A 26976-nucleotide genomic window follows, 5' to 3' on the forward strand; every position below is an offset into this window, starting at 1 on the left:
GGACCATAAACCATATCTGGTGCTGTTTTGGTGTGGTTTTGATTTTTGCGGGTTTTCCTCATCCGACTAAGTCACGTCTTCGAATGCGAAAGAATTTGACCGGATCTAGGAAGGCCAGTTGATCGCTCCCACATTTAATTTGGAACCACAGACAAACAGACGTAACTCTTAACCCTTTATAAGGCAGTGGCAACTATATTGCCACCTTATACACCATTTTTTTCTGTTCGTTTTGAAAATTTTTACATCTTATGTTTTAACTGATGGACACATTAGGCCTTTGTGAACACTCATGATTTTTTTGAGCCATAACAAATATGAATGGGCTGTTTTAGAACAAAATGTTTCTCCAAAAACTGCCATTTTTGAGTACATAAAGGTTTATAAGCTCGAACTTCTGTTGTGGTAAGCGAATTGAAAATCGAATGATGGGGAATTAAAGGCCTATGTTCCTTTTACTTGTGGACAACATTTCAACTTGATTGCTTCATTACTTTTAGAAACTCAGCCTTTTGAAAAAATGTTGTCTAATAAATGGGCCTGTACTAAAATCGCCATATCGTCCAAAATAATTGACCAATCGAGTTCAAATCCACACATGTAACTCATGGTTATTAGGGTAATAACCTGCCAAAAAATCAGCAAGATTGATAAACGCATCACAAAATAACAACATTTTAAACTTTGTTGACAAAAAGTTGAAATTTAGACCATTTTTTTTCATACAAAATCGACCATCGATTTTTTTGAAAATAAAAAGGTTTTTGTTCATTACACCACATGTGCTTTATATTCCAATGTAGAACGAGTGGATTCCGTGCCTTGGTCTCTCGGCCTTATAAAGGGTTAAAGGAAATTCCTCAAAAACTTTTGCCGGTGTCTTTTTAATGTGCACACTGCCACCTGTTGGTAGAACCGCGCGCAACACTGTCGGCCATGATGGATTTTCATTTGACGTTTGTCTAACACGCACACTACTAAACAAAGCGCCTGTAATTTTCGTTTGCATCATTCAGCAACGTGTACACTGGCAAACGTCAAAGCCATCAAGCACTAGCGCCTCTGGTAGAAGAACCGCGCAAATCAAATGAAATTTGAATTGATCGTTAAATGCATGAGGCGAGTCGTTTTGAAGAGTGTTACGTCTGTTTGTCTGTGTTGGAACAATCGATTTTAATTATCTACCACTCAATCCTCCGAGTATCAGTAAGTACACTTTCGGTCGTCGACAGTTCATTCAGTGCGTATCTCTTGCCTGTTGATCGGCACACGCAGAATCGAATACCGTTTCCCTTCGCAACGTTAAGTGCCCCGTCGTCAACACCGCTCAAACGTCAAATTTCGTGTGAGAGTAAGCAGGCCAGTATATTTTCGTTCAGTAATCCATAGCATACACGCAGAAAAATAAATTGTAAACACAATTAAATTCTAGTTCGAATCAACCGATTTTTCAGTTTACTATAGGGACAAACTGATTTCTAGTTTAAGCTGAACCTGTTCTATTGTTTGATAATACAAATATTTCCATTTGTCGAAATTTTTGACAGTTTGTTAAAATAAACAGAGATATGGTATTTTCAACATGAAATAATGGATTGATTCAAACGACAGCACTTTTGCCACTAACAAACCCGGAATGTGATTGTGTTGGTGACGGCAGCAGCTGCGGCAGCTCGGAAATTTATTTTTAGACCGTCGGGGACTGTCCATTAATTACGTAAGGGAATTTTAGCGATTTTTTGACACCCCCTCCCCCCCTTGTAAGATTTTTTGTATGAGAACCCAAAACTTTTTGTATGGCGCGTAAGATTTTTCAAACCCCCCTCCCCCCATAAACCCTTACGTAATTAATGGACAGCCCCTCGGCAGGGATGGGAACACTCACTTGCAAAGAGTTACACTCACTTGCTGTTTTCTCAGCTCAGAAGCGAGCAATCGAGAAATGATGTATGAACGACTTTTGCCTTGTGGTTTTGTCTCAAAGTTTGCCGAATAGAGTAGGGGTCGCACACGCATACCAAAGTCGTGAGGGAGCTGCATAGGCAACTCTCCACGAGGTGAATGTAAATTACACTCACCTCGTAGAGAGTCGCTTTCACAGCTCCGTCACGACTTTGGTATGCATGTGCGACCCCTGCTCTATTCCGCAAACTTTTCAACAAAACCACAAGGCAAAAGTCGTCCATACATAGTTTCTTGATTGCACGCTTCTGAGCTGAGAAAATAGTTAGTGAGTGTAACTCTTTGCAAGTGAGTGTTCCCATCCCTGCCCCTCGGTAAGCAGATGGGGAGGAGAACGACTAAAAAAAGACAAAAAAGGCGAAACCGATCAACTTTTTGTGGATGCTGTCGTGAGTACCTGCGCGTTATCCATCACGGCCGAAGCTGCACTTGGAAGTTGGCGTGATGGATTTGCTGCACCTTCTTCGTTGTGGCGATGTTGGGGTAAGCATTTTATAGATGTGTGAGTGCTTTAGGACCATGTTTATGGTTTTTATTTTGTTGAAACAAATTGAATTTTCGACATTATATGAAATGATGCTAATCGGTTGTTTCTATCGATAAACTCTAAATGAAAACAATTAAATATAACTTTGGAATGAGTAAATTCTCAGTTTGAAAATCAACCATGCATTTTATTGTTTTAAACAAGCGCCATTTTTCTGCGTGTAGCAATATTTTATTCACTATTTAAACAATCCAAATACCAAAAGAAATACGAAATTGAGTTGTCCAAAAATTGTCTCACGTAACCTAATGCAAGCCTATCCATATACGTGAGAACAAAAGATGTTTACAAAGTTCTTACAGATAGATTAACACGGGAATTCTGAACACAAACCACTACCACACAGGAATTTGGATTGGTCAATGCACTCTTTCCTGACGGAGCCCATACTTCCCCTACAAAGTCTTTCCGCATATTTTTCACATCGGACCTGTAAATAATTGTCACCGCTGGCTGGAAAGACGAATGTTTTGATGTCATTCGAGTGTGTTACGAATTTTTCACATCAGAAAATACTTTCACATACCTACGAACGATAAACTAATTTTAATCGTCAAAATTATACTTTATTTAACAATTATCGCGTAGTTCATACATCGGGGAGTAGGTAAAAGTTCAACTTAGAAGATTAGATAGCTGGTAAGTGCAGATGTGCTAGCAAATTTGCCATAGAACGCTACACAAATACTTTCTTTGTGCAAGATGGAAATACTAATTACGTGTACTTTTTTGTTTACATGAAAATAATCAGAAGGGCAGAGACTGCCTCGTCGACATCCGTGCGGTCCGATAGGGAGGAATCAATATGACCAATCAAAAGCCAACAGCCACATCTCGGCTCAAGCAAGATTACATGCGCCTCAAGAGGGATCCAGGTGAGTTGTTTTTCTACTGCTTCCGTGGATCGGTTCTATGATATTTGTCTGCTTTCGTTGCTAGTGCCCTACATTACGGCGGAACCGCTTCCGTCCAATATCCTCGAGTGGCACTATGTGATCAAGGGTCCGGAAGATTCACCATATCACGGTGGCTACTACCACGGTACGCTGCTGTTCACCAAAGAGTTTCCCTTCAAGCCTCCGTCGATCTACATGGTCACGCCGAATGGCCGGTTTAAAACGAACAAACGACTCTGCCTTAGCATATCGGACTTTCATCCGGACACCTGGAATCCGGCATGGTCCGTGGCAACCATCCTGACCGGTGAGTGGTCGATTGTCGAAGCATCACATTGCACGTATGATAACGATGATTCAACCTTCTCTGTTCTTACAGGTCTGCTCAGTTTTATGCTGGAAACTACGCCAACGCTAGGGTCCTGTGAATCGACATCGTACGAAAAACGGAAATATGCCCGCCAGTCGCTAGAGTTCAACATGAAAAATGAGGTATTCTGCGAGCTGTTTCCGGAGGTATGCGAGGAGATCAACGAACGCCTAGCGAAAATCGAGGAGCACCGGAAGCAAAATGCAGCGAACAACAATACCGCTTCTAGCGCTGCAAATGGAACTGCTGGTGGGGCAGCGGGTACACCCGCTGAAGGGATGGAGGGCGATGCGGCCGAAGGCAATGCGCTCTCGAACACCGACGATAGCAACATTTGGCATTCCCTGTACACCAATCTGATCGTGCTGATCGGATTCGTCATATTCGCACTAATAGTTCACTATGTGATCAAAAGCATGAACATTGAATGATTGTAAAAACTGCTGGTTCCACTAATTTTCCTTGATTATTTTAGTTGGAATGTACCTATGTCCACATATTTCGTAAAAAGCGATGTTCTGATTGGTCGATGCTTGAAACAAGCCCTTCAATATTTTACTATCGAACCGTGATTGAACTCAACGCGTTAATTGTTAATAGGTTTTATGTTGGGGATCGGATTACACTGTTACATATAAAAATAGAACTTTTCGTTTTTTCTCTAAGTGTTGGCTGTAGTCGACTATTTCTAAAGCCCGTATTTCAAAATGTTCCAATATAATGCATGCAAATTGATCAGAAATCTATAGGTTGCACGCTATCATTACAAAAGATTCAAGTAATAAGTTTAAATGATGGATTGATGCGAAATATAGCCAATATGCTCATCAGCAGTAATCGACGAAACCTACAACATGCAATAGGACACATAAAACAATTTCTCTGTGTAACACATTAACCGTTATGTGTCCGACAAAATTTTTGCTTTTTTCTACACCGTGTATTTTAAATGGGAGCTGGGTACCCGGGTACCCTGTCGGCCACATAAGGGTTAAATGTTCGATTAGGAAACCTCGATCGAACTTTCTAAATTACAGTAGGAAAGTTTAGAAAAGTATCAGGATTTGCAGACGCTTTTTATGCGGTGACCTGCATATTGTAAACTGTAGATAACGACAGAGGGAGCCGTAAAAAGTGATTTTAATGAAACGATAAAACAAACGGAATGCACGATTTTGCACACATAAGTAGTCGATAATTGAAATAGCAGTACCAAATATAATGTCATCATTTCGCTACTACAGTCAAATCCCTTTTGTGTTGTACCTATATCTAACCTCCGAGAAGAAAAAAAAAAACACGTTCTGCCACATTATGTCACTAGCACTATTGTTTAACAGCTACAAAAATTCCATGATCGGTGATTTAATCTTTACTATTTATATAGAACCAAGAGTCTAATAAAACTTTGTAACTGTGCGCTAATAGTTATTGCACACTCATTCAGACACAGACGGCCACACGCTTGTCAGCACCGCCACAGGGTGATGACAAATCTATTACAATTAAAAATACCCAATAATCAACACTGCTGAAGCTGAAACGTTTCAGAAGATACCTTAATATTGAAATGCACATCGGAATGCCGTAATTACAATTCGATAAACCACAAAAAAAAGATGCGGGCGACCGCGATACTAGAGTGATCGAGAGCGATAATTATCAAAAGGAAGAAGGACTTCAGTATTTATTGTAAAGTGAAATATGAACGAAACAAAATAAATCAATGGTGGCTGAATGGCTTCAATTACTTCTTGGATTTGAGTGCACCTCTTTCCGATGTTCTCCTTTGTCGTTCGTTATGAATATACTTCTGCCTAGAGACAGATCCTTATTCTAAACAGCTGGCAAATTCAAAATGCCAGCAGAAGCTTTCGCTCATACGTACAACACAGAAACTCAGCTTAACTCATATCCGCCCTGCGTTACTATTTACAGGACAAATACACCGAATGCCCAGTGTTCTATTTATAGGATGATGATGATGATGATTGTGTGCCCACCATCAACGCAAGCATTACCCAACTAACATTACCCAACTAACAAGAAACCCAAAATAAATCTGTTATTCTGTTATTCTGTTATAATCAACGCACCCCCTGGCCGTGGCCAATCTGCGTTGTTTCGCTGGGCGATACGTCTACCAGTAGACTTGTATCTGCCCTATGCTAAACCGATTAGCATATCAAGTCCTTTCCACTGATGAGTAGGCTCGAATGTCCCGCCCCTCCCTATAACCCATAGGGGGAAATAAGGAGTTTCCAGTTTCAAGTATTGTATTGATTATGACACCAACTCTTTCTATTCCTTGGGAAAAAAATCACTAGACTTGGATTATCAGACTACTATAAATAATGAACATAATTAAGATACAAGTTTACATACACAATTGTAAAAGCAGTGTCAGATACTTTAAAGTGAATTGAAAAATGTGAATAAGATAAATTGTAAACTATTTCGCGGCGACACGAATGCTTCAATAGTGTCATAAATAAAGGCGCAAACAAACAAATAATTGATATTGAAGTATGCATATTGAAGTATTTATCTATTAGCAAAGTAGTAGAAAGAGTTGGGTGCCTGATTATAAAATTGTTGTAACTTATCTTGTGTGTTTCGGACAAGTCCCGCTTGTGTTGGCCATTAGGACACTTCTTGCTTCAAAACGGTCGTTTCTGGAATGGAAAGAGAATAATTGGCCGCACAACTCCGCAAATGGGCGGCCCGCACATATTAGTATAATGTTGCAATGATTGAAAATAATAGAGTATAATTGTTAATCTATATGAATACTGCTACTAGTTCAGGTTTCTCACCCTCCACGATTCTCTAGATACTGTTATAGCGTGTTTGTTGTAAATTTGTTAAAAAGTGAAGCCTCCAAAACAGTTACGTGAAGTTGTATCAAAATTCTACAGAATGTTGGGGAAGGGGAGGGGAAATAAACATACTTCTTCCTACACCTAGCAGTTCGGATCTTCTGTTCACACTGTCATTCCAACCTTCTTTCAGTGTGAAACGTTTCTGGATCTGGAACGGGTGGTATCTTTTTACGCTACTCTTCTATCATGAACATAGATAACTACTTTTAAAAATAAAAGTTTTGTCCTACTACCTATTTTATACTTGAAAGATGTTAATTGGTCAAATGTTTCGTTCAGCAAGTCTATGTCCATATTGATGATACAACCTTTTATTAATGAGTAATAATGTTGCTCACAGTTGTGAGGCAATATAACATTCAACTCGTTGAGGGCAAGTTATGAACCTACAGAAAATTTTCTTATTAGGCTGTTACCTCTAAAACTACTAAACACATATTGAAACGTGAAATTGTATTGTAATAATTGATCCTAATCTTAACCCTATCACTGGAACGCGTTTGAAGCAAATTGATATTGCTAATGATTTGGTTGGGCATTAAAAGTTTTTTTGGTTTCGACAATAGTCACATACTATGCCCTACGACATTGACGATTCTATTGTCTATGGCTCACCTATTTCGTGCCAACCAGCAGGGACTTGGTCTGGTACCCAATTCAGTATATCCGCTCCACTTAATATACCGCACCTCTTTTGATTTGTGATATATTACGCGGAACATTACTCTCTTCATTCGGATAGCGGCTATGTAACCCATTGGATTAAAAGCCTCCATCAAACATGAAGCGATTAATCGGAGACTGAAGACTCTATACCAAATTTGGCTCAGAGACAGGTAATCAGTGAGGTCAGTTTTTCTCGTTTGTCAGAGACGATTGATACGTATTAAGACAAACTTTCCACTGCATCTGCCAGCAATAATCGGTGATCGATCAACATTCCGAGTACCCCAATTTACACAAGAATGCCAAGGATCACCGCTCATGCTTTACAATACAGTTGGAAAAACTAGAACAACACCTGGCCACAATGATGCATAAAGCACTAAAGCGGACCGGAAGTGTTGGTGAGCCAGCCCCCACCAACAAGAAACCCAAAATAAATCTGGTAAGTATATCCGAGAATTTGAGAAATGGAACTTTCAATTGGCTTCTTTAGCGGTGTTGAGATAATTCCATATTCAGAATCTGTATGCCAAACTGAGCCGAAATCCAAATTTTCATGAATTTTGGTGCCCGGGAACCTATCCAAAAATCAGTTTCAAGTTTGCATGGGAGAGATTTGTCGAATTACCTACCCCTCGTCGCATTTTATACTGGACGGAGCTGTCAAGCAGTTGCCCAGCTGTCAAAAGGTGATTTCAAAAAATCTCTTTGTGATTGATTTGGATACCAAAATAAAGTTCTAAAAACCTGAAAAAATCATCTCTTTCGTATAAAATCAAAAAATCAATACATTTTTTTTAATTCAAAAACCCAATTGGATTTTAAAATCAACAAATTGATCCCATACTAACTTTAAAATAATCTATCGATTCAGAATCTGTATGCCAAACTGAGCCGAAATCCAAATTTTCATGAATTTTGGTGCCCGGGAACCTATTTAAAAATCAGTTTCAAGTTTGTATGGGAGAGATTTGTCGAATTACCCCTCGTCGCATTTAATACTGGACGGAGCTGTCAAACAGTTGCCCAGCTGTCAAAAGGTGATTTCAAAAAATCTCTTAATGATTGGTTTTGGATATCAAAATAAATTTCTAAAAACCTGAAAAAAAAAATCAGCATTCTTGGCGAAGGAAAAAAGGAGCATTCTTGGCGAAACTTCTGAAATAATTTATAACCAACATTATGGTATAAATCCTGAAAACCCAAGAGATCATTTAAGAGAATTGCAAGAAAATTTGATTTTTTTTGAAAAATTCATGGAACTCATTATATAAAGATACAAATGAAGTAATACTAGTGAAATTTATTGATTAAATTACAGTACGGACCCGATTTTGTCTGTCCCATGTTGCGACGAACTTTTTGCTCTCATTATCTAACGGCCAAACTTTGACAAATTCATTTAAGATCATCATCAAACTACTGCTGAAAGGCAGAACATAGAAGGATAAAAAGTTTTAATAACTGTTTAGATTTTTGAGGGGAGCAAAAAATGTGTTCCGGAGAGGGGCTGACAAAATCGGGTCACTTATGTACCACTAAATTTTATTCCCAAGGGTGTTATTTATGAAAAAAGAAATATGTATTTCATAAATAAATGTCTGGCAAATATTCTGTACATTAAACAAAAGATTTGTAGAAAATATAAATTCAGTGGAGGATTTCAGCAAGAATGTCCTCAGTCTTAGTATTTCGAAAGCTTCAACGATTTCAAAGTATTCTGTATTATGTATTCAGCAAAAAAAACCCTCCAAAAATTCTGCCGAAAAAAACTATGCCCGCGACACCGCTCTCAACGAGTGCTCCGAGTTTTTAGCAAAAAAAAAAGATTCGGCAGAAGTTCCACTAATAATTGATTCAGGAATTTCGTCAATTCTGTCATTTTGAAACTCATCCATAATGAATTAAGAAAATTTTGCGTGTTCAAACAAATTTCTTATGATTGATATTCTATCCATAGTTTTTCAAAAGCTTTTTTCATGGAATTCTCTAAAAATACAATGGTAAAAATCTCCAGGACGTCTCCAAAACTTCCGGCAGACGTTTTTTGCAGATTAAAAAAAATGCTTAGAGGATTCAAAAAGTCGGTACAAGATAAATAAAAGCTTCCAGAATCATCAAGAAACTCTAGCAATAATTTCAGAAATCTGGCCATGATTTATTGTTTTTTTTTTTGAAGCCCAGTCATGACTCTATAAGTTCCGTCCAAAATTTAAATTCTATCCAAAATTTGAACCAAAAATTGATTTTGGGGTTAAGACAGAAATTACTTCAAGAGTTTGACTAAGAAATTCAGAATAGGATCTGTTGAGAACCACTGAACAATCTCTCAACTCTCGCCGCTCTGCTTGCTCACCGATAGCATTTCAATATGCGATCGGTTGATGCACAAAAGCAGACATTAGTTTTAGAAGTTCTGTAACCGTCATTGTACATACGTGTCGCGTCAATGTAATGTAGTTTTCATGTCCAATAAAGTTACATTTTAATTTGTTAATCGTTTACACCTGGAGTTTCATTACACTACCATGTGTCTCGGCCACCCCGAACTCCAGGTTGTAACAGTGGCGACGAGTAATTCGTAACCGTGCGTGCAACTGAGGAATCGCGACGCGTTCATTTTCCCGCGGAGGAGAGGATGGACGACAAAATGGACTTCGTGTGGAGTGCTCAAGACCAACGCCAGCCTTCAGCGTCAACGGCTGGACAGGACCTGCACCAGTATCAAGTAGGTCAGTGGCTGCACTCGTCGGTTCTGGGATCAACACACCGGAACCAACACACTCCACCATCAATCCCATCATCTCCATCATTTCATCCCGCGGAAATTCAACCTCAGCAGCACAATTACCATCACTATCAACCGGCGGCTGGATTCAATGGGCCATTCACCAGTTCGCCATTGTTCAATGCACAGCCAGTGGCACAGCAAACACCACCGCCATCGTCGACTGCCTGCTTCCCCCTTGATCGAGAGCAGTTTATCGAACATCAGTTCCAGAAGATGCACCAGTTGCTGCAGCTCCAGTACCAGCAGACAATGGAATCAATCAATCACCAATTCCATTTGTTTTCGCTGTATTGGAGCACCCGACAACAATCACACAACCAGCTACAATCGTCCCCGACCATCATACAGCAGCAAGGGACATCATATCAAGCTCCGCATCCAAACGTCGTCGATACCTAGGTGGTGCGAATAGAAGCGGTTTTATTTTTCAAGCTAGCTAACACACACCTACACACTCCCGACACACAGCTTGTAAACACGCACGAGCGTTCAATTTTCTTGCAACCACCTCTCTCAGCGCGGTTGTCAAATACGCCGTCGCGACGCTGTTCGGAAATGGTAAACATGATCAATCCACCTTTATTCCAATTTTGTTCTCGTGTTAAAAGTTTATTATTTTCCATTCGCGATGGAAATTTTGATGAATAGTTGTTAAAAAATTAGCTGAAATAGGCTCAACACAATGTTTATCCTTCTCCTCGCTTTCCAACGGCTTGACAGCGGCAAATGGAAATATCGTGACAACATTTTTGATTACACCCGCAGCACCTAGATAACAATACTCTTCAATCAATCACACAGGTTCAAAAAGGTTTAACATAACCTCAATCTTCAATGTTTGGCTCCTGATGTTTGGCTCCCGCTAAGAGAGCATATTGAGTCAGTCCGCGACACTCAGGTCGATACTACGGCGGCAATAAACGAACAGCATCAGCAACAGTCTTCAATGGAGCAGCTGTTTGTTCCCGCATCGACGACGGCGACGACGGTTTATTGTGATGATTGTGATCAACAGAAGCAACAGCAAACAAGAGGATCGAAGATATCTTTTCCCGTACCTACACCAGACGGCAGTGATGAAAGAGAAATTGAATCCGCATACACACAGCAGAGCCCACACGCACCAGTGGTGCTCAACTCATTCCATGTCGGATCATTTCGGGAAGCAATCAATATCAATCAGTATATAATCAGCATCAAATCTGCCATCCGCAAGTTAAAATTTCTCCAACATTTTCTGGATCGCAACGGACACCGGATGGATTCAGTGAGCGGACGTGCATCGGTGTTGAGTGATGTCTTTAAATGGATGATCAACCATGGTGGAACCAGGATCAAGCTCCGATGATCGAACAGCAACTCTCGTCAACATGATCATCGACCACGCTATCTACACTGTCCACCATCATCGATCTTCCCACGTCCGAAGACCGCTGCAATGGAAACATCGTCAACGATTCAGCGGGGGAGATGTTGAGAACCACTGAACAATCTCTCAACCCTCGCCGCTCTGCTTGCTCACCGATAGCATTTCAATATGCGATCGGTTGATGCACAAAAGCAGACATTAGTTTTAGAAGTTCTGTAACCGTCATTGTACATACGTGTCGCGTCAATGTAATGTAGTTTTCATGTCCAATAAAGTTACATTTTAATTTGTTAATCGTTTACACCTGGAGTTTCATTACACTACCATGTGTCTCGGCCACCCCGAACTCCAGGTTGTAACAGGATCTTCTAAGTTTTAACGAGCGTTTAATGCAGTGGAGCTTATCTAGCACTTCAAGCTAGAGACTATTAACAATGTTTTTACGCAAGTACAAAATCCCATAACTCTAATTTGAAAATGTTATTTGCGTTGAGTTCCTTGTCTAAATGTTTGATGTAAGTACATATGAAAACCCTTATGAAAACCATTTCCGCAAAATCCGCGCCTAAATTAGCAAAAACGCACGAAGCGCAAAAAACCGCGAAAAACGCAAAATCCGCGCTGCCTGTAACAGCCCTGTAAATCTATGACCTATAGGTTCCCGGGCATCAAAAATCATGGAAAAATGGATTTCAGATAAGTTTGGAGTGCAGATTTAAAAACTAAAACTATCTCAACACCGCTAAAGAAGCTAATTATCTTTGAAGTAGTTTCCTCACTTTATTAAAAGTTTGCATATTATTTTTTTAAGTATTATTTTTAGATCTTTTATGAATTAGCCAAATAATCAAATATTCAAAATAAAATCGCAAAATAAAACCGATAGAAAAAAAATAAACAGAAACATTTTTTTTAGAGAGACCAGGTGGATCTGCAGGACAGCTGAAAGCAAAGCCTGGACCCTTCCCCCACTTTCCCCCTACTATGACCAATACTCACGATGAACTAGACGATGTCGTCAATGTGAATGCCGGGCAACTTACTGGAACAATCCGTTCCTAGCCATCTTAGCAAACTGCAGTAGAATCACTTGGCATAATACGGAACCTCACGGTGATGGCGACTTGCTCCGCCAACAGTCCACTCGTCAATGAGGCAGCATCACACTGACGACGATCCCGTCATGGTGCTGGCTGTCACTGATGCTTGCTAGGGGAAATACACGCATGGGGAATGCTACTCAGCTTTGTTCATACCCCACAGTCAACTTGAGAAAAGTGTGCAGTATTTAGCTGTATTTAGTATTGGGTAGTAGTAGTTATCAAAAAATACAGTGTCCCTTACTGTTCCCATCCCACCCGTATTTTGTGAAAGCTCTAAAAATGTAATGTTTTGATACTTTTGAAGACTACTCATTGACAATTATCAGAACTAGCGTTTGTAGCCGGTATGGGCAACTAGCTTTTCTGACATCATCTCCAAACATTAATAAAAAAATATCCCAAGTTAATTCATGTTGCATTCTGAAAGTTATTTCAAGTTAAATACCAATATTGTTATGATGAACCGATGTTGGTCATCTACAGCACTGGAATCATCTTCAAATAACTCTCTTTTTGAGCTTCCATCAGCGGGGTAGCGCGGACGTCAACCACGAATAGATGTGCCGTAGCCCACATGAATTTGACATGTTTGGGAAATTGACACTTTTGGGCACTCTGACAGATCTGGGAAGTGCACGACATCTGCGAATTAGTCATTACCATAAGTTATTACTTAAGTAAAACGTGTAAAACTAGCAAAAGGTTACGAAAATTTTGGCGTGCAATCGTTCGAAATTACACGACAACGCGAAGATAGCAAATAAATCAGTAAGAAATTGTGTAACGCATTAGTTTTCAGCACAAACAATTTTGAACGTGTTTTTGTTGTGAGCTACGGGAATTTTGCCTTTTGCTGGCCCCCTGGCTTCCATTGTTGTGGACATAAAACTTATCAGTCGAACGCCTTATGTTAATGTACAGTTAATGTATTATACGAATCAAAATAAAATCTACTTTCGCGACTACTTTTACCCGCAGCCAGAGATACGCGCGAGACAGTCGCCTAAGAAAACAGACCTGTTTTCAAATTTTCCATCATAGCGCTCTTTGATAATCATTGAAATAAGTTCGCCACATGGTCGGGTGATATGATGACTGCTGTGACTGCACGTGGCATTTGCACTGCGATTAAATTTTGTTCATCATTGAAGGCCTTGGAAAGTAGTCGCCATAATTGTGTTTTTATGCAAAGCACAATATCCTATGTCGTCGCTAGTCGTCTTTTGCTTCTCTGTGTTCATATTTTGTATCGCTATGAAGTCTGAATGGTCCACTGCACGAATTTCTGCTGGCCTGCTCACTCTCACACGAAATTTCGTGTGAGAGTAAGCAGGCCAGCAGAAATTCGTGCAGTGGACCATTATCCTTATGTCCACCGTATCATAGCATGTTGCTCTTTTGCTTTTATTGTCATAATATCGACTAAGTCAGGTCGTAAGGTAAGGTCGGTTACCCAAGGAACATTCACTCATTTAATCAACATTGCAATGACATTTTTATTCCACATTTGATTGAATTACAGTTTAACATTATTTCATCACAGCTTGTAATCAGGCGTTGTTCAAACAAAAGTGGAGAAATTATTCAGCAATCTTTTCTGCAAGCGCGATACAGGCTTTACAGCGGGAGTAATCTGTGTTATATCAGCCTCATATTAACCTTGTATTCAGCTTTAATAACCTGCTGCGAAAACAAAAACAAAATGAAGTGCGAGGTGCAATCATAGTCCAATCATGTTTATTTGTCGCATCTCAACGCATTTATAACACACAAGCTCTTCTAAAAATTTCTCAACTTGGGATTTGAACTCGTGATGAACTCCCAATCACCCGTCGCATGCCTTGCCGACTACGCCATCCTGGAATTGGTAAGTTGCTCGCTGAGAGTGTAACATATTCACAATGCTGTGAAAGATCAATATTCAGAATTATGGAAGGTTGTAAATATTTATTAAAAAAAAGTTGTGAAGATGACTACAACTTTGAAATTGCTACGAATGTTAGAAAATGTTTCGAATATTTTGCATTGGTGTGCAACAAACATCAATACATTATTAATAATGAGGAACGTTCCAGTACTGCTCCATTGTAATCACTTTGACCTGTTGTTCAATCGAAAAGTGATGATCGAACAAATAAATCATAAACCCGTTTATATAGCTCACTGTTAAACCATTATTGAACGTTCCCACAATAGCTGAAGTATTAAACTTCGAAAGCATTTGTTCAACTTATGTAGACCACAATAATCAGCTACCGGAAACTGTGGAACATAAGCTTTTTAACGCGTAGAAAAAAGTTCTTCTTCAGCTTATATTAAAGCTAGTAAAGGCAAATCGAATAAACAAAAACTGCTGACGTTTGTTAAGCTTATAAATAAATTGCTGTTCACATACATGCCAAATGTTGCATTTTGGCTTATTTACAATGTAAATAGCATCATTTCAGCTTATCATTCAGCATTTGGTTTTGTTCAGCCGCGGATGTTATAAACCAGCAATAGTTCGACATGCATGCTTATTAATGACTTTGAATTGTTCCTTGGGTAGTTGGTTATTGTATTACCAATTGAAACTAATAAAGATCATTCATCAACTATGGTGTACTCATCCCTAACAGAATCTAAAAAAATAAAAAATAAATCTCATTTTAAAATAATAATTTACTTCATAATCTTCTAATAGCAGTCAATTTGAATGTTAACATAAAAGCTTCAACTGTAAGCAAACTTGTCTCAGCGTCACAGTGCTTGGAGTAAACTTATGATAAATACACCTAAGGGAGCCCCTAGGATTCTCAGCATCGGTCATGTCTATACAAACATTTCCTACTCTCACGTTCTTCTTATAATATCGACTACATTGAAAACGTCAACGTATAGAACCTGTCACGATGTCCACCTAGTCAAGTAGTGAACCATTTATGTCGAGTTTAGTCAAGTCGCGACGTTCCGGCGTCAAAAATACGTCTTACACGTGACCAGTGGACCTATTTGATGGTTAATCACACGTTGGAAACAGAATAGTTATGTTCTTACCTTAGGTGTTTTTATGATTTTTACTCACGATTCCTCTTCATTTGGGCTGCAAAACGGGGAGTCGATAAAGAGAGCGTCCAACATAGCTCTGGTCCTCACAAGTTCCTGCTTCCACGGGTCAAGCGATGACAAAAACCGCCAGCTAAGAGTTGTGTGCTTAGCTGGTATTGCGGCGCTCATAATAAATCCACATTGGGCGGCGGCGATATGCCCGCGAGGAGATTCCCGCGATACAGACGCAATGTCAAAATCGAACAGATACTGTCACCCACCCAGCAGCAGTTCATATCAAAACAAAAGTTAACACAATGGCAACTCAGGTGGCCAGAAATCGTAATGATATTTATCGCGACATTGATTCACTTATATGCATACGCATCACCTCGTCGGCTTTGTGTTTAATAATCGGAATGTTATTTAGTGATGCTGCAGGGGGATACGGCTTCATCTTTTCCATTTCCACATTGCGTCCGTATCGCGTGCATCTCCTCGCGGCCATATCGCCGCAGCCTCATGTGGATTTGATATAAGCGCCGCATGTAAAATTTCTGACCATCAGGTCGCTCATAGTGGTGCGGTCATATTTTTGCAACTTGATGAAAAAGAAGAAGACTAACGCGTTTCGCGGGTTTATCTTGCAAGGCACAATAGTGCAGCCAGGGCACTGTTATCCTTTTGACTTCAGCTAGATTGAGGAGGTACGACCCGAGCGTCTGTTCACCAAGGAGGTGCGGCTCAAACAGCGTCTGTTCTGGCATCCAGCGGCTGAGTAAGAAACGCTGCACCACGCCCAGCTAGATCCAAGGTGGTAGCCCCATCAGTGTGGTCGTCCCAGTGTTGGTTGGGACGTTAAACAGAACTGGCACGACGGCCGACAGGCGAGACAGGAGTGTTGGTGTAGGCCCAATAAGCCATTCGTAAAAATCCCCATTGCGAATAACATAGGCTACTATGTACAGCAGAGGCCACCCCGGTCTTAGCCCGGTAAGGTAAGTCCTCTTCATTCGATTCCGTTGCTTATGATGAATGGTGTTTTGCTTTCACTTTCGTCTTAAATGTGGGCGTGGTGATAGAAATACTCGGAGTAGTTATTTTGCTCATGTAAAAGGAAGGGAAAAGAAAAGAAGGAAAGTAAAGGATATGATTAGTAGTTGTTATTCGGTACAGTACACTCAAAATAATCCAAACGTCAATGCTACGTGAAAAATCACGTAAGCTGCCGTTTTCGTCACTCAACTGAGATTTACTGGACCCACATGGCACTCACTGATGTTTGTAGTAAGAGCTACGTGATTTTTCACGTAGCATATTTTTCCGTTTACTTTTCACGTCAATGCTACGTGGTTGTTGGGTGGAAATGAGTGCTCCACTGCCACTCAGGAATGTAAACAATAATTTCTAACCTAACATTTTAGTTAGCAAAGAGCAGCAGCAATCATCACTCTTCGTCTTCTCGAGTATCTACAGGTTTTTCTACAACTATTTAATTGTTTTGTGGCTCATTGAAAATATTATGTCGAATTTCAGGTACGGATAGCACCGACTAGAAGCACCGAACCATGGAGGCCAGCGCATGCGGTGCGAAGTTCAAGTCGATTAAAGGCCATTCCCATTCGTCCTTTCTATGTTTCCGAGTGCCAAAATTTGTGCTATTCAAAATATTTCAATAAATATTCATGTATTATGAAACATATGAACACATTATATAAAACGTTTACCATTCAGCTTTTATGTACCGTAACATCACCTAATTCCTATCATTTTTTCGGTTCCTAATTCCGTTCACACCATGCAAAACAAATGGGGTGAACGGAATTAGGAATAGAAAAAAGTGATTGGAATTAGGTTATGTCCCGGTACATCTTTTGAAATGAAAAGTAAACTAAATGGATACCAGGCAATTACCATTAAAGGCATCCAGTAAAACTTATCTAAACTTCCACGTAACTGTTACGTGAAATATCAGTGACCTTGAGATACGAGAAATTGAGTTCCGTCACTCACAATCCACGTAGCTGTTACGTGGAAAGTGCGATGGAAAAAATTTACGTATGTTTTCACGTAACAACGACGTGAAGAATTTTCAGAGTGTAGTTTGAGAGGTTGTGGTGATACACTGGGTTCAGTTTTTATATGGCTGGTCGATTCGCAAGATGAAAATATGTAACAATCCAATGTATTCACTCAATGGCTATTCAGAATGGTTCCACGGACATGGATAGCAAAATATTAATTTTTCAACATATCGGATGTGTTTTTAAAATCGTTCATTTATGTAATGTACTTTTCCCTGAAGTACGAAAACGCGCGATCGCGAGGTAATGATTTACATCCCATCTTCAAGGGATCCCTACAAGCTTAATGCATCATTCTAGCACTTTAGAATATCAGCGTTGATGAAGCTGTTCAAATATTACGCAACGTGTTTGGGAAAAATAGATTTTATTTACATAATCTTTCAACAACCCCTTACTTGTTCTCCCAAGAACCCTGCCTCGACCAAGTTGGCAGGACGCTGCCCAAAGTATCTAAATACCAAGGTAAGAGACTCCCGCTAATATTCACGGATTAGTGAGAAAAGGAAAAAAGCAAAAAATAGTTATGAAGTTTGCGCTGATTTGTATGGGCACATCACTATTTAGCAAACTTTCTTAAGAAATTAAGCACTCCCATCTTAGAAGCAAGTATTTAACTGCATCTCACTGGATTAAAAGTGACTTCCATGCAATAAAACAGGAAATATCGCCATTTGAAAATCGGTGACAATTTTCTTTAATTGGTTCTAAACATGTTTTTTCAGCATTTAGAAACATCCAAACTAATAAAACTTTACAAACTTTGCTGAAATAATGACATTTTAGTGTATTAACACCAACTTTTCATAACTAACGCAGATGTGTTGGTGAGTCTCATTTTTGACATTTGCGGGAATCTATTACCTTGGTATTTAGATACTTTGGACGCTGCCCAAACCCTCTCTGAACTAAAGGGCAGGGAAAAATAAATAAACAGAAACATTGGAACAATATTTATTTACAAAAAAATCATATCAGTTATCCTACAGCAATCAACACTCGTCGAGACTCTCGCCAGAAGTGCATTGAGAATTTGATTTCAACCAGGCACGAATTTCACCGAAAATCGGATTCTGTCTTCGTCAAGAATACGCAAAGAGACTAGTCCAAAAGTTTCTAAGCATAATAAGTTACTGTCAAAATCATCGGCGTCCGAGCACTTGCATCGGAAAACACATTAGGGTAAATGTTCCCTTCGTTGTAGTAGCACCGACGAACCGACGTGACAGCTAGAACAAACAAATTCAAATTTGTTGTCCACGACGCCATGATGAAAAATAGCCGAACACTATCGCCACCTCTATAACGGTTCGCGTTGGTTTGCTAGCTTGATCCCGAACCCCCGTGTGTTCATATAGGAAGAGGTTCGCGTCTGCGCTGATTTGACAGAAGGGTTCGCTCGCTTTGCTGGTCGACCGTTAAATTGAGGGGGGACAGTTTTGAAACACCACTGTCACGTCGGTTCGTCGGTGGTAGTATTACCTAATGTTGCGGTAATGGCAATTGAGCACTTTTTCGACTGAAATGTTATCAAAAGGTAGGGTGGGGCGGGGCAAGATGGGTCGCGGGGCAAGATGGGTCAGTGCCATTTTTGGGCGCATTACTCATGTTTTGATTATGTTAACAATTTTGTTAGATGACCACCATGAATATACAAAAGTTTGGGGCATTGATTGAAAAATTGTTCACTCTCATTGGAAATAAAAAATAAAATGCAAAATGGTTTTTAGCCATTTTTCTTTTGCGATACATCCCATATAATCTCCATATAAACGGCCGCGGGGCAAGATGGGTCACCTTCAATTTTGAACGTATTTTTGGAGCATTCAAAAGTTATTTATTTTTTATTACAAGACTATCTTATAACTGACTTCAATCAAGCGGAATGAACGCTTAAAATTATAACATAAAATTATGATAATTTTTTAGTGAAAACATCGATTTTCAAGTCGCCTGAGGACCACTCGAATTGTAAAGTTTTTTATATTCCAAATAAATTAATAAAATTTTTACTAGTAGCTCTTGTTTACTCAGTATGGATATGACGAAGTCGAAGTGAAACACACGCGCGTACAAGAAACTAATTGTTTATTCTCCTTTAGTTCACATAGACGGCACAACTGTGTTGCCAGTTATTAAGAAATCACAACATATCTCCCTTCTTTTATTTAAACAAAGTTGCAAAATATTGAGAAATTAAACGTTTAATCAAGATGGTAATCATCATATCGTTTAGGCCGCGTTATCTGGCGGTTCGGCCTAGCTGATCTAACCGGTTGGAATGCGAAATCCTTCTCTGCTGTAGCTGGTGTATTCTCGTCGTCCCGAGGTGCCGATGAAGTCGATTCCGGTTCAATGTCGTTGTCCATGGTAGGTGGGCGTACCAACCGTTTCACGTGTGAAGTGTTGCGCTTGTAGGTTTGTCCATCTTGGGTTTCGAGTGTTACGCTGTTCCCTCGCCGATCAATTACCTTCGCCGGAGTTGGCAAAAACTTTGAGGTCAGTTTGTTTTGAGGAAGCACGTTTTTCATTAGCACTTCATCTCCGACTGATACAAGTGACTCCTTTGCCCCAACTTTTTCATCTCTGTAGGTCTTGGCTTGATACTTAACCGTTCGATCCCGATCACGCAACTCGCTGTCGTCCAGAGCTTGCAGTGGAAAATGGGGGATCAAATCACGAAATCTTCTTCCGAACATTAGTTCGGCCGGTGCGACTCCCGTCACGGAATGTGGGGTCACAGAATACATGTACAGGTATTCCTGCAGGCCAGCTTTCCAGTCCGCGTTCTGTTGTTTGCTTATCTTCAGTACTTTCAGGATGGACCGATTTTGGCGCTCGACTTCGCCGTTTGCACTGGGGTAGTACGGAGTCGTATGGGTCAGCTTGATTCCGTTATCGAAGCAGTAGTCTTTCATCTCCTGGCTTGCGAAGTTCCTAGCGTTGTCGAATGTTAACACTAGTGGTAGTCCCATCCTGGTGAAAATACTTTTCAAAAAACGAATCACATCGCCAGGGGTAGTTCTCGTCATCGGTTCAGCCAAAACGTATCGACTATAGAGGTCAATCAGCACGAATAAATAGCTATTATCCGGAAGAGGTCCAAGGAAATCTCCCGCCAGGTGCACCCATGGAGCAACTGGTAGGTCCCTTATGCACATGGGCTCCGGTTTTTCGAAAGGTGCAACTAGTTGACACTCGAAACACTCTCGACACGCTTTCTCTGCATCTCCGTCCATACCCGGCCACCAAACCGCAATCCGCATTCTCCGTTTCATTTTCTCGCGACCTGGATGACCGATGTGCGCCAATTTTAGAACCGTCTCTCGCAACTTTAAAGGGATGACAATTCTAGATCCTCTCAGTAGAACTTCATTTGCGAAACAAAGCTCTCCTTTAAGGACAAGGTATTTGGAGTACATTGCTCAAAATTTCTAGAGCACCGTTTTTTAGAACCGTTGAACGGATTTGGATGAAAATGCATCACGCTAATTGTTCAGTGGTTGTCAACAGCGTGATGCATTTTAATCCAAATCCGTTCAACGGTTCTAAAAAACGGTGCTCTAGAAATTTTGAGCAATGTACTCCAAATACCTTGTCCTTAAACACTGCGTATCGTTTCAAATCGCCTTGCCACTGGTCATCGTGTAGTGCCTTTTTTACACTCTGTAACTCCGCATCCTCTCGCGAATACAGCATAATCTCGTCCATCGTTATCGCAGTCGGCTTGTTGACTTCCACAATAGCAGATAACGCAGTTTCAGCTGCTTTGTCGAATGTTCTACACTTCAGCTCCTTTGGTAGTCGCGAAAGTGGGTCCGCAATATTAGTCTTTCCCGGAACGTGCACGATTTGATACCGGAAGTGTTGCATTCTTAAGACCCACCTCTCTTGTCGCTTGTTGGGTGTTGACTTCTCGTTGAAAATGCCCACTAACGGCTTGTGATCGGTTATTACGGTGAACTCCATACCGGTTAGGTACATCTGAAACCGTTCAGCAGCCCAGGCGATAGCCAGAGCTTCCTTATCGAGTGTTGAGTACTTCCGTTCAGTTTTGGTGAGGCTTTTACTCGCGTAGCTGATGACTCGGGCGTCGTTGTGGATGATCTGCACTAAGACTGCACCTAGACCGTTGTCGCTGGCATCGGTGATAAGCAGTGTGCGGTTCCTTGGGCTGAAGTATCCGAGGTGCTTAGGGTTTACCAGGGCAGCCTTGATCTTCTCGAAACATCGTAGGCGTTCCTTCGTCCATTCAAATTTAGCGCCCTTAACTGCCATTTGACGAAGGGTTGTTGACATTTCCGAGAGATTTGGTATGAACTTACCGACGTAGTTCACCAGCCCTAGAAAACTGTGCATCTCGGTAGCGTTTTGTGGATGCCTAAACGACTGCACAGCACTGATTTTGTCATTTTTCGGTAGTATGCCTTGCTCGGATAACGTGTGGCCCATGAAGTCTACCGATGTTTTCCCGAATTCACATTTTCCTCGGTTAATCGTCAGTCCATGTTCTTGCAGCCGCTTTAGCACTAACTCCACTCTTGCGTCGTGCTCCGCCTTAGTTTTTGCGTATACAAGAATGTCGTCGATGAATACGCGGACACCTTTAATGCCCTTCAAAACACGTTCGATTTCCCGCTGGAATATTTCTGCGGAGCAGTTCATCCCAAACATCAGTCTTTTGTAACGGTAGTATGCGGTCGGAGTTACAAAAGTGGTTAATTCACGAGAAGCAGGCTCCAGCTCTATCTGGTGGAATGCTTTCACCAGGTCGATTTTGGAAAAATACTTACACCCATCCAAATGGGGCATTATCTCTTCAAACGTCGGTAGCGGGTGTCGTTCAAGGATTATGGCTTTGTTAGCCATACGCATATCAACGCACAGTCGTACACTTTTTCCTCCATCCTTTGGGGTCACTACGAGAGGTGATGCCCAGGTGATTTTCAACGGGGCAGGTTCTATGATGTCCTGCTTCAACAGATCATTCAGCTTCTCTTCGACTACGCTCTGCAGAGGAATCGGCAGGCGCCGACAGGGTTGTTGAATCGGAACTACGTCTTCGTTGATCTGGATTTTCACCTGCACATTCTTCATCTTTCCAACCTTCAGTTCTTCTTTTTCGGGAACGCAGAACAGCTCGCCGTGGATTTCCAGGATTTTCAACTCCAACGATGTATTTTTACACAGCAAATTAGCACCGGTTTCGCTGTCCACAACATACACCTCGTGGAACACGCTGTTTGAACGGGTAGCTATATTTGCACTGAACGTTTTGTAGACCTTCAGTTTACCGTCCCCGTAGACGCTAAGGTACTTTCGAGGTTTATGCAACGCCTCGAATTTTAGCCCATTTTCCTTTAGGTAGCGCCATGTCTTCCGGCTGATTACGTTTACATGGGCCCCGGTGTCCACAATCCAATCCAGCTTAACACCGCCTATGTGGCATGTCACCAACTCGTGCTTGCTTCCGGTAGCATAGATTTGCTGTACGTCGTCGTCGCTGTCTTCACTGCTGGAACTGCAGCCGGCTCGGGCGCCACCTTCGTCATCCGAATCCTGAATCTGCCATACCTTCTTGCCCTTTTTTTCCTTCGCTTTCCGGCTCTCTGGCTTGGTTTTGCACATTTTACGGAAGTGTCCTACTAGCTTGCAACTATCGCAAACTTTATTCTTCGCGGGACAACACTTATCGTTTGCAAAATGTCCGATATTACCGCATCGAAAGCATTTGTCCTTTTTCGTTCCTTTTTTGATTATGTTCACGTTGCTTTGGTCCACTGGCACTGCATTTTTCTTCATATCCTCCTTATTGCGATGCACTGTTTCAAGGATGCGCGCCTCCTGCACTATTTCTTCCACGCTGATCAATTTCTTCTTTATAATGACCTCTCGCAACTCATCCGATACGCTGTTGTCGAACACCTGCTCAGTAATGCGCAAATCGAGAGCATTCCCGTAATCGCACAAACGTCCTTGCTCTCGCAGCCTGCTGACAAACTTCTCAACAGTTTCATCCTCCGCTTGTTTTATCTGCCGAAACACATAGCGATCGTACGGGATGTTGGAGAAAGGTGCGAAATGAGCATCCAACAGTTTGATCGCCTCCGTGTAAACGTCCGAACCAGCTGGAGGCTGTGCATCATGGTTGGGTGTGTCGTAAAAGATGTCCTGGATCTGCGTGCCACCAAAATGCAAGAGGTACGACTTTTTCCTTGATGGTAGAGCCACGCAGTTTACTTCGAGGAACAATTCCAGCGACCGTTTCCATTTTGTCCAGCGCGCCCGGATAAAAACTAACCATAGGGTGTATGGTGAAAACAATTTCTGCACCATACAGTGTACCAGCTACAATAAAGTGTATTGTGATGAAATGGTTCGCTATACTATACGTTTACATTGGATTTTTATGTAACAATATATTATACTGTTTTTCTTACGTTTGAACCATTCACTTTTCCGAACCATTATTTTTCCGTGAATTTTTAATTATTTCTGGTGTTCGATTTGAATAGGTCGTATGTTTGCTGTGATTCATATACAGATTCGACCTATTCAAATCGAACACCAGATTTATTCAGTTTAACATTTTTTCCGTGCTTTGTTTTGTTGATGTTTGTGACTTTTGCATCAAGCAAAGGAAAGCTTTCATAGGAAAAAGAAACAAGTGAATAAGTTGAAACATCAATTGAAAATCAATAACATGTTTAAATCAGTGGTAAACCAAATGTCCTATTCTAAGAACTGCAGGTCCAAGCAGGAGTCCAAGAGATATGGCGGGCTAGGTGTGTAGAGTGCGATGAGAGAAATACCCAAGTAACATTTTAAGTTTTGTTCGGCTCTATAAGAGATCTTCATGACCACCTTGCAATAAAACTGATTCATACATCAAAACCTCTTGATAACCTCTTTAAGAGCATCTTCCGGCTAAGTGGACCACTCTTGGAGAGGTTTTGCAAACCGCATTAAGAGTAGCAATAAAACCGTTTTAAAACCTAGTTAAAAAATTTCCCATTCTCGATTGTTGTTGTTTTTTTTTCAACAAAAACTATGACAGCTCAAGATGCAGAGAAGCTTCTTCGATGGCACGTAAAGTTCAGAACGATACATCATTCGTAAGTAGAAGCGGTAATTTCAAAGTAATATTTTAGTTGTTATTGTGTTGGTAGGCTTATGCGCATTCAATTTTACCGTGAATATTGGGGTGGCAGAATCATACAATTAATGCGCTTCAAAAATAGTGAATATTATCATCTTGGAATGAAATAAATCAATTTGTTTATTTAGTAAAACTATCTCGAATCACAAGAAAACTCAGCAGAGAGAGTTTATTTATGTGAGCATGTTATGGAAATAGTGGCAAACTATCAATTCATTGCTAATTATACCAAAATTAACTGTTTTCCATTCACGTCAGCTAATTCTTCAACATGGCGACAACCATAATCAGCGAAAATAAAACGAAAGCAAGTTTACTTTTATGATGACCGCAATAAACCTAGAAATGTCGTAGTTCAGCTTTTCCACCAACAGATGTCGTTACTAATCGAACGGATCGCCATCTGTTGAGAGTTTTAACAGTTTTATTGTGGTAATCATAATTGCCAAAAGGTTTACAAATCGAAAAGTTTTGTTTACTCTTAAAATCTGTCTTTATGGATATCTTCAAGTATACTATAAAACATTTTATCAATGGTTTTCATAAAAGCAGTCATAAAACTGCGAGTTTTAATTATTGCTGTAATAAAACCCTAATAAAAATCAAACAAAACCAATCAGCAATGAAATTGTTACTTGGGATACGAATGTAGGCAAACCCGGAATGATGCAGGTCAGATTACCGTAAATCAGTGGATGAGTTCAACACTATTATTTCTGTATTTGCATTTAGGGGAATTTTCTCCTCTTCTCTCATGTGAACTTGCCTTCGACCGCAATCGAATCAAATGTGCTTGACAAACTTTATCTTTGACGTAGAGCCATCTTTAACACATGGACTGTACTGAACACTGAAATGACTTTTAATATAGGTTCGTCTGCGGGTTCGCTTTTTTAACCTAACTTATACTTGAATCGAACTTGACAATTTTCTCATGAGTTGTTATGTATTTCAAACTTTAGTCAAACTGGAGCCTCAATATTGCAATAACGGTTAAGCACGCTGTAATGATACTTATGTACCTCGTCACCCACTTCATGCAACTACATTAGTGGTCTAATAATACTTAGCGCGCTCGGCATAGTTCCATCATGCCGCTCAAAGTGTTGCCACAAATAATGCTTAGTTTGCTAAACCCGGTTATCTGGCTGGTGGGGCATGGGAGCCTAAGCTTCAACTGTTAATGCAATCAGAGACTACTCAGACCTCGACTCAGACTTGGACGTGGGCGATCCAATATATGAAGGGTTATCCAAAACGCTCTGGAGAATTCCCAAAGCGTATCTCATAATGCTAGTAAGCCTGAGATGCCATTAACAGGAGGGAAATGACAAGATAATATAACATTATATGGTTTATGTAATGTAAACCAATACAACATAACAAAAGAAAATCATTCCAAAACCATTTAATTAAATGTATAACCAGTACTGAAACTACTATTAAAAACAATATATTTACGGTACATTTTATTGTTTGAAACCATATGTGTACCATACAATGTACGGTTTATTAAAACCCACGTATCAGTATTTATAACAATTCATTTACAATATAATGTATGGTTTTGCAAAAAAATATATATGGAGAAAAATATTTTTTTATATTGTTACGATACTTAACCACCCGTATAGTATATTGTAAAAATCTTATTTACAATTTACTGTATGGTGTTTACATTGCATTTTATGGTTTTTGTATTTTTATTTTTACAGTAGTGTCTAGTGTAAAAATATGGTTTTAAATAGTACTGTTACAATACAACGTTCGGTTTTTCTACTGTATTTTTTATTCGGGCGTTGCAATGGAAGCAGTATTGGAGGTATCGAAAGGTGACAATGTTGACTTGCTATTTTCCATTTCTTTACGCAACTACGGCGACACACTTTTCACTTTTGTTTTGGCTCCTCTTCGCAGACTTCACAACATCAATATCTTCTTTTTCCGCTTCTTTTTTTCACTGGCCCTGCTTCTGTCGCTCTGGTGCCGATTGGGGTTATGTTTCCCCCCCAGCCGCCGAATATTTTTCGGGTTATTTCTCACGTAAATCCACGATTCCGCGTCGGATTTCGAATTTAATCAACACTCCGCTGTGTTTACGTCTCTGTCCTACGAATTTA

General features: G+C 40.3%; 3 protein-coding genes across 3 annotated transcripts; 2 read left to right on the plus strand and 1 right to left on the minus strand.

Moving 5' to 3' along the window:
- The first annotated feature begins 2960 nt into the window (after positions 1–2960).
- LOC109403240 (ubiquitin-conjugating enzyme E2 J2) lies at positions 2961–5525 on the plus strand. Its single transcript, XM_019676027.3, has 4 exons — positions 2961–3148; positions 3261–3384; positions 3449–3712; positions 3785–5525. The coding sequence occupies exons 2-4, from the start codon at positions 3315–3317 to the stop codon at positions 4204–4206; spliced, it is 756 nt and encodes a 251-aa protein (XP_019531572.1). The 5' UTR covers positions 2961–3148; positions 3261–3314; the 3' UTR covers positions 4207–5525.
- Positions 5526–5671: 146 nt separating this feature from the next.
- On the plus strand, positions 5672–12361 carry LOC134288383 (uncharacterized). The gene is made up of 2 exons (XM_062853076.1): positions 5672–10501; positions 11013–12361. The coding sequence occupies exons 1-2, from the start codon at positions 9962–9964 to the stop codon at positions 11460–11462; spliced, it is 990 nt and encodes a 329-aa protein (XP_062709060.1). The 5' UTR covers positions 5672–9961; the 3' UTR covers positions 11463–12361.
- A 7540-nt stretch (positions 12362–19901) lies between these two features.
- Positions 19902–23968, minus strand: LOC134286805 (uncharacterized protein K02A2.6-like). The gene is made up of 3 exons (XM_062848479.1): positions 23903–23968; positions 21292–23832; positions 19902–21029 (listed from the first exon to the last, which is right to left on the minus strand). Exons 1-3 carry the CDS (start codon positions 23966–23968, stop codon positions 19902–19904), a joined length of 3735 nt encoding a protein of 1244 aa, XP_062704463.1.
- Positions 23969–26976: the final 3008 nt, after the last annotated feature.

The sequence above is a fragment of the Aedes albopictus genome, chromosome 2, assembly GCF_035046485.1.
Source record: "Aedes albopictus strain Foshan chromosome 2, AalbF5, whole genome shotgun sequence".
NCBI lineage: Eukaryota > Metazoa > Arthropoda > Insecta > Diptera > Culicidae > Aedes > Aedes albopictus.

What these genes read in the sequence shown, in the direction of transcription:
- LOC109403240 (XM_019676027.3), top strand. Translation starts at nt 3,315, where the DNA reads ATGACCAATCAAAAGCCAACAGCCACATCTCGGCTCAAGCAAGATTAC. An exon ending in GCGCCTCAAGAGGGATCCAG is followed by an intron (nt 3,385 to 3,448) that starts GTGAGTTGTTTT and finishes TTTCGTTGCTAG; the next exon opens with TGCCCTACATTACGGCGGAA. An exon ending in CGTGGCAACCATCCTGACCG is followed by an intron (nt 3,713 to 3,784) that starts GTGAGTGGTCGA and finishes CTGTTCTTACAG; the next exon opens with GTCTGCTCAGTTTTATGCTG.
- LOC134288383 (XM_062853076.1), top strand. Translation starts at nt 9,962, where the DNA reads ATGGACGACAAAATGGACTTCGTGTGGAGTGCTCAAGACCAACGCCAG. An exon ending in AAGCTCCGCATCCAAACGTC is followed by an intron (nt 10,502 to 11,012) that starts GTCGATACCTAG and finishes CGCGACACTCAG; the next exon opens with GTCGATACTACGGCGGCAAT.
- LOC134286805 (XM_062848479.1), bottom strand. Translation starts at nt 23,968, where the DNA reads ATGGAAACGGTCGCTGGAATTGTTCCTCGAAGTAAACTGCGTGGCTCT. An exon ending in CTACCATCAAGGAAAAAGTC is followed by an intron (nt 23,833 to 23,902) that starts GTACCTCTTGCA and finishes CATGATGCACAG; the next exon opens with CCTCCAGCTGGTTCGGACGT. An exon ending in ACGCAGTGTTTAAGGACAAG is followed by an intron (nt 21,030 to 21,291) that starts GTATTTGGAGTA and finishes ATCCCTTTAAAG; the next exon opens with TTGCGAGAGACGGTTCTAAA.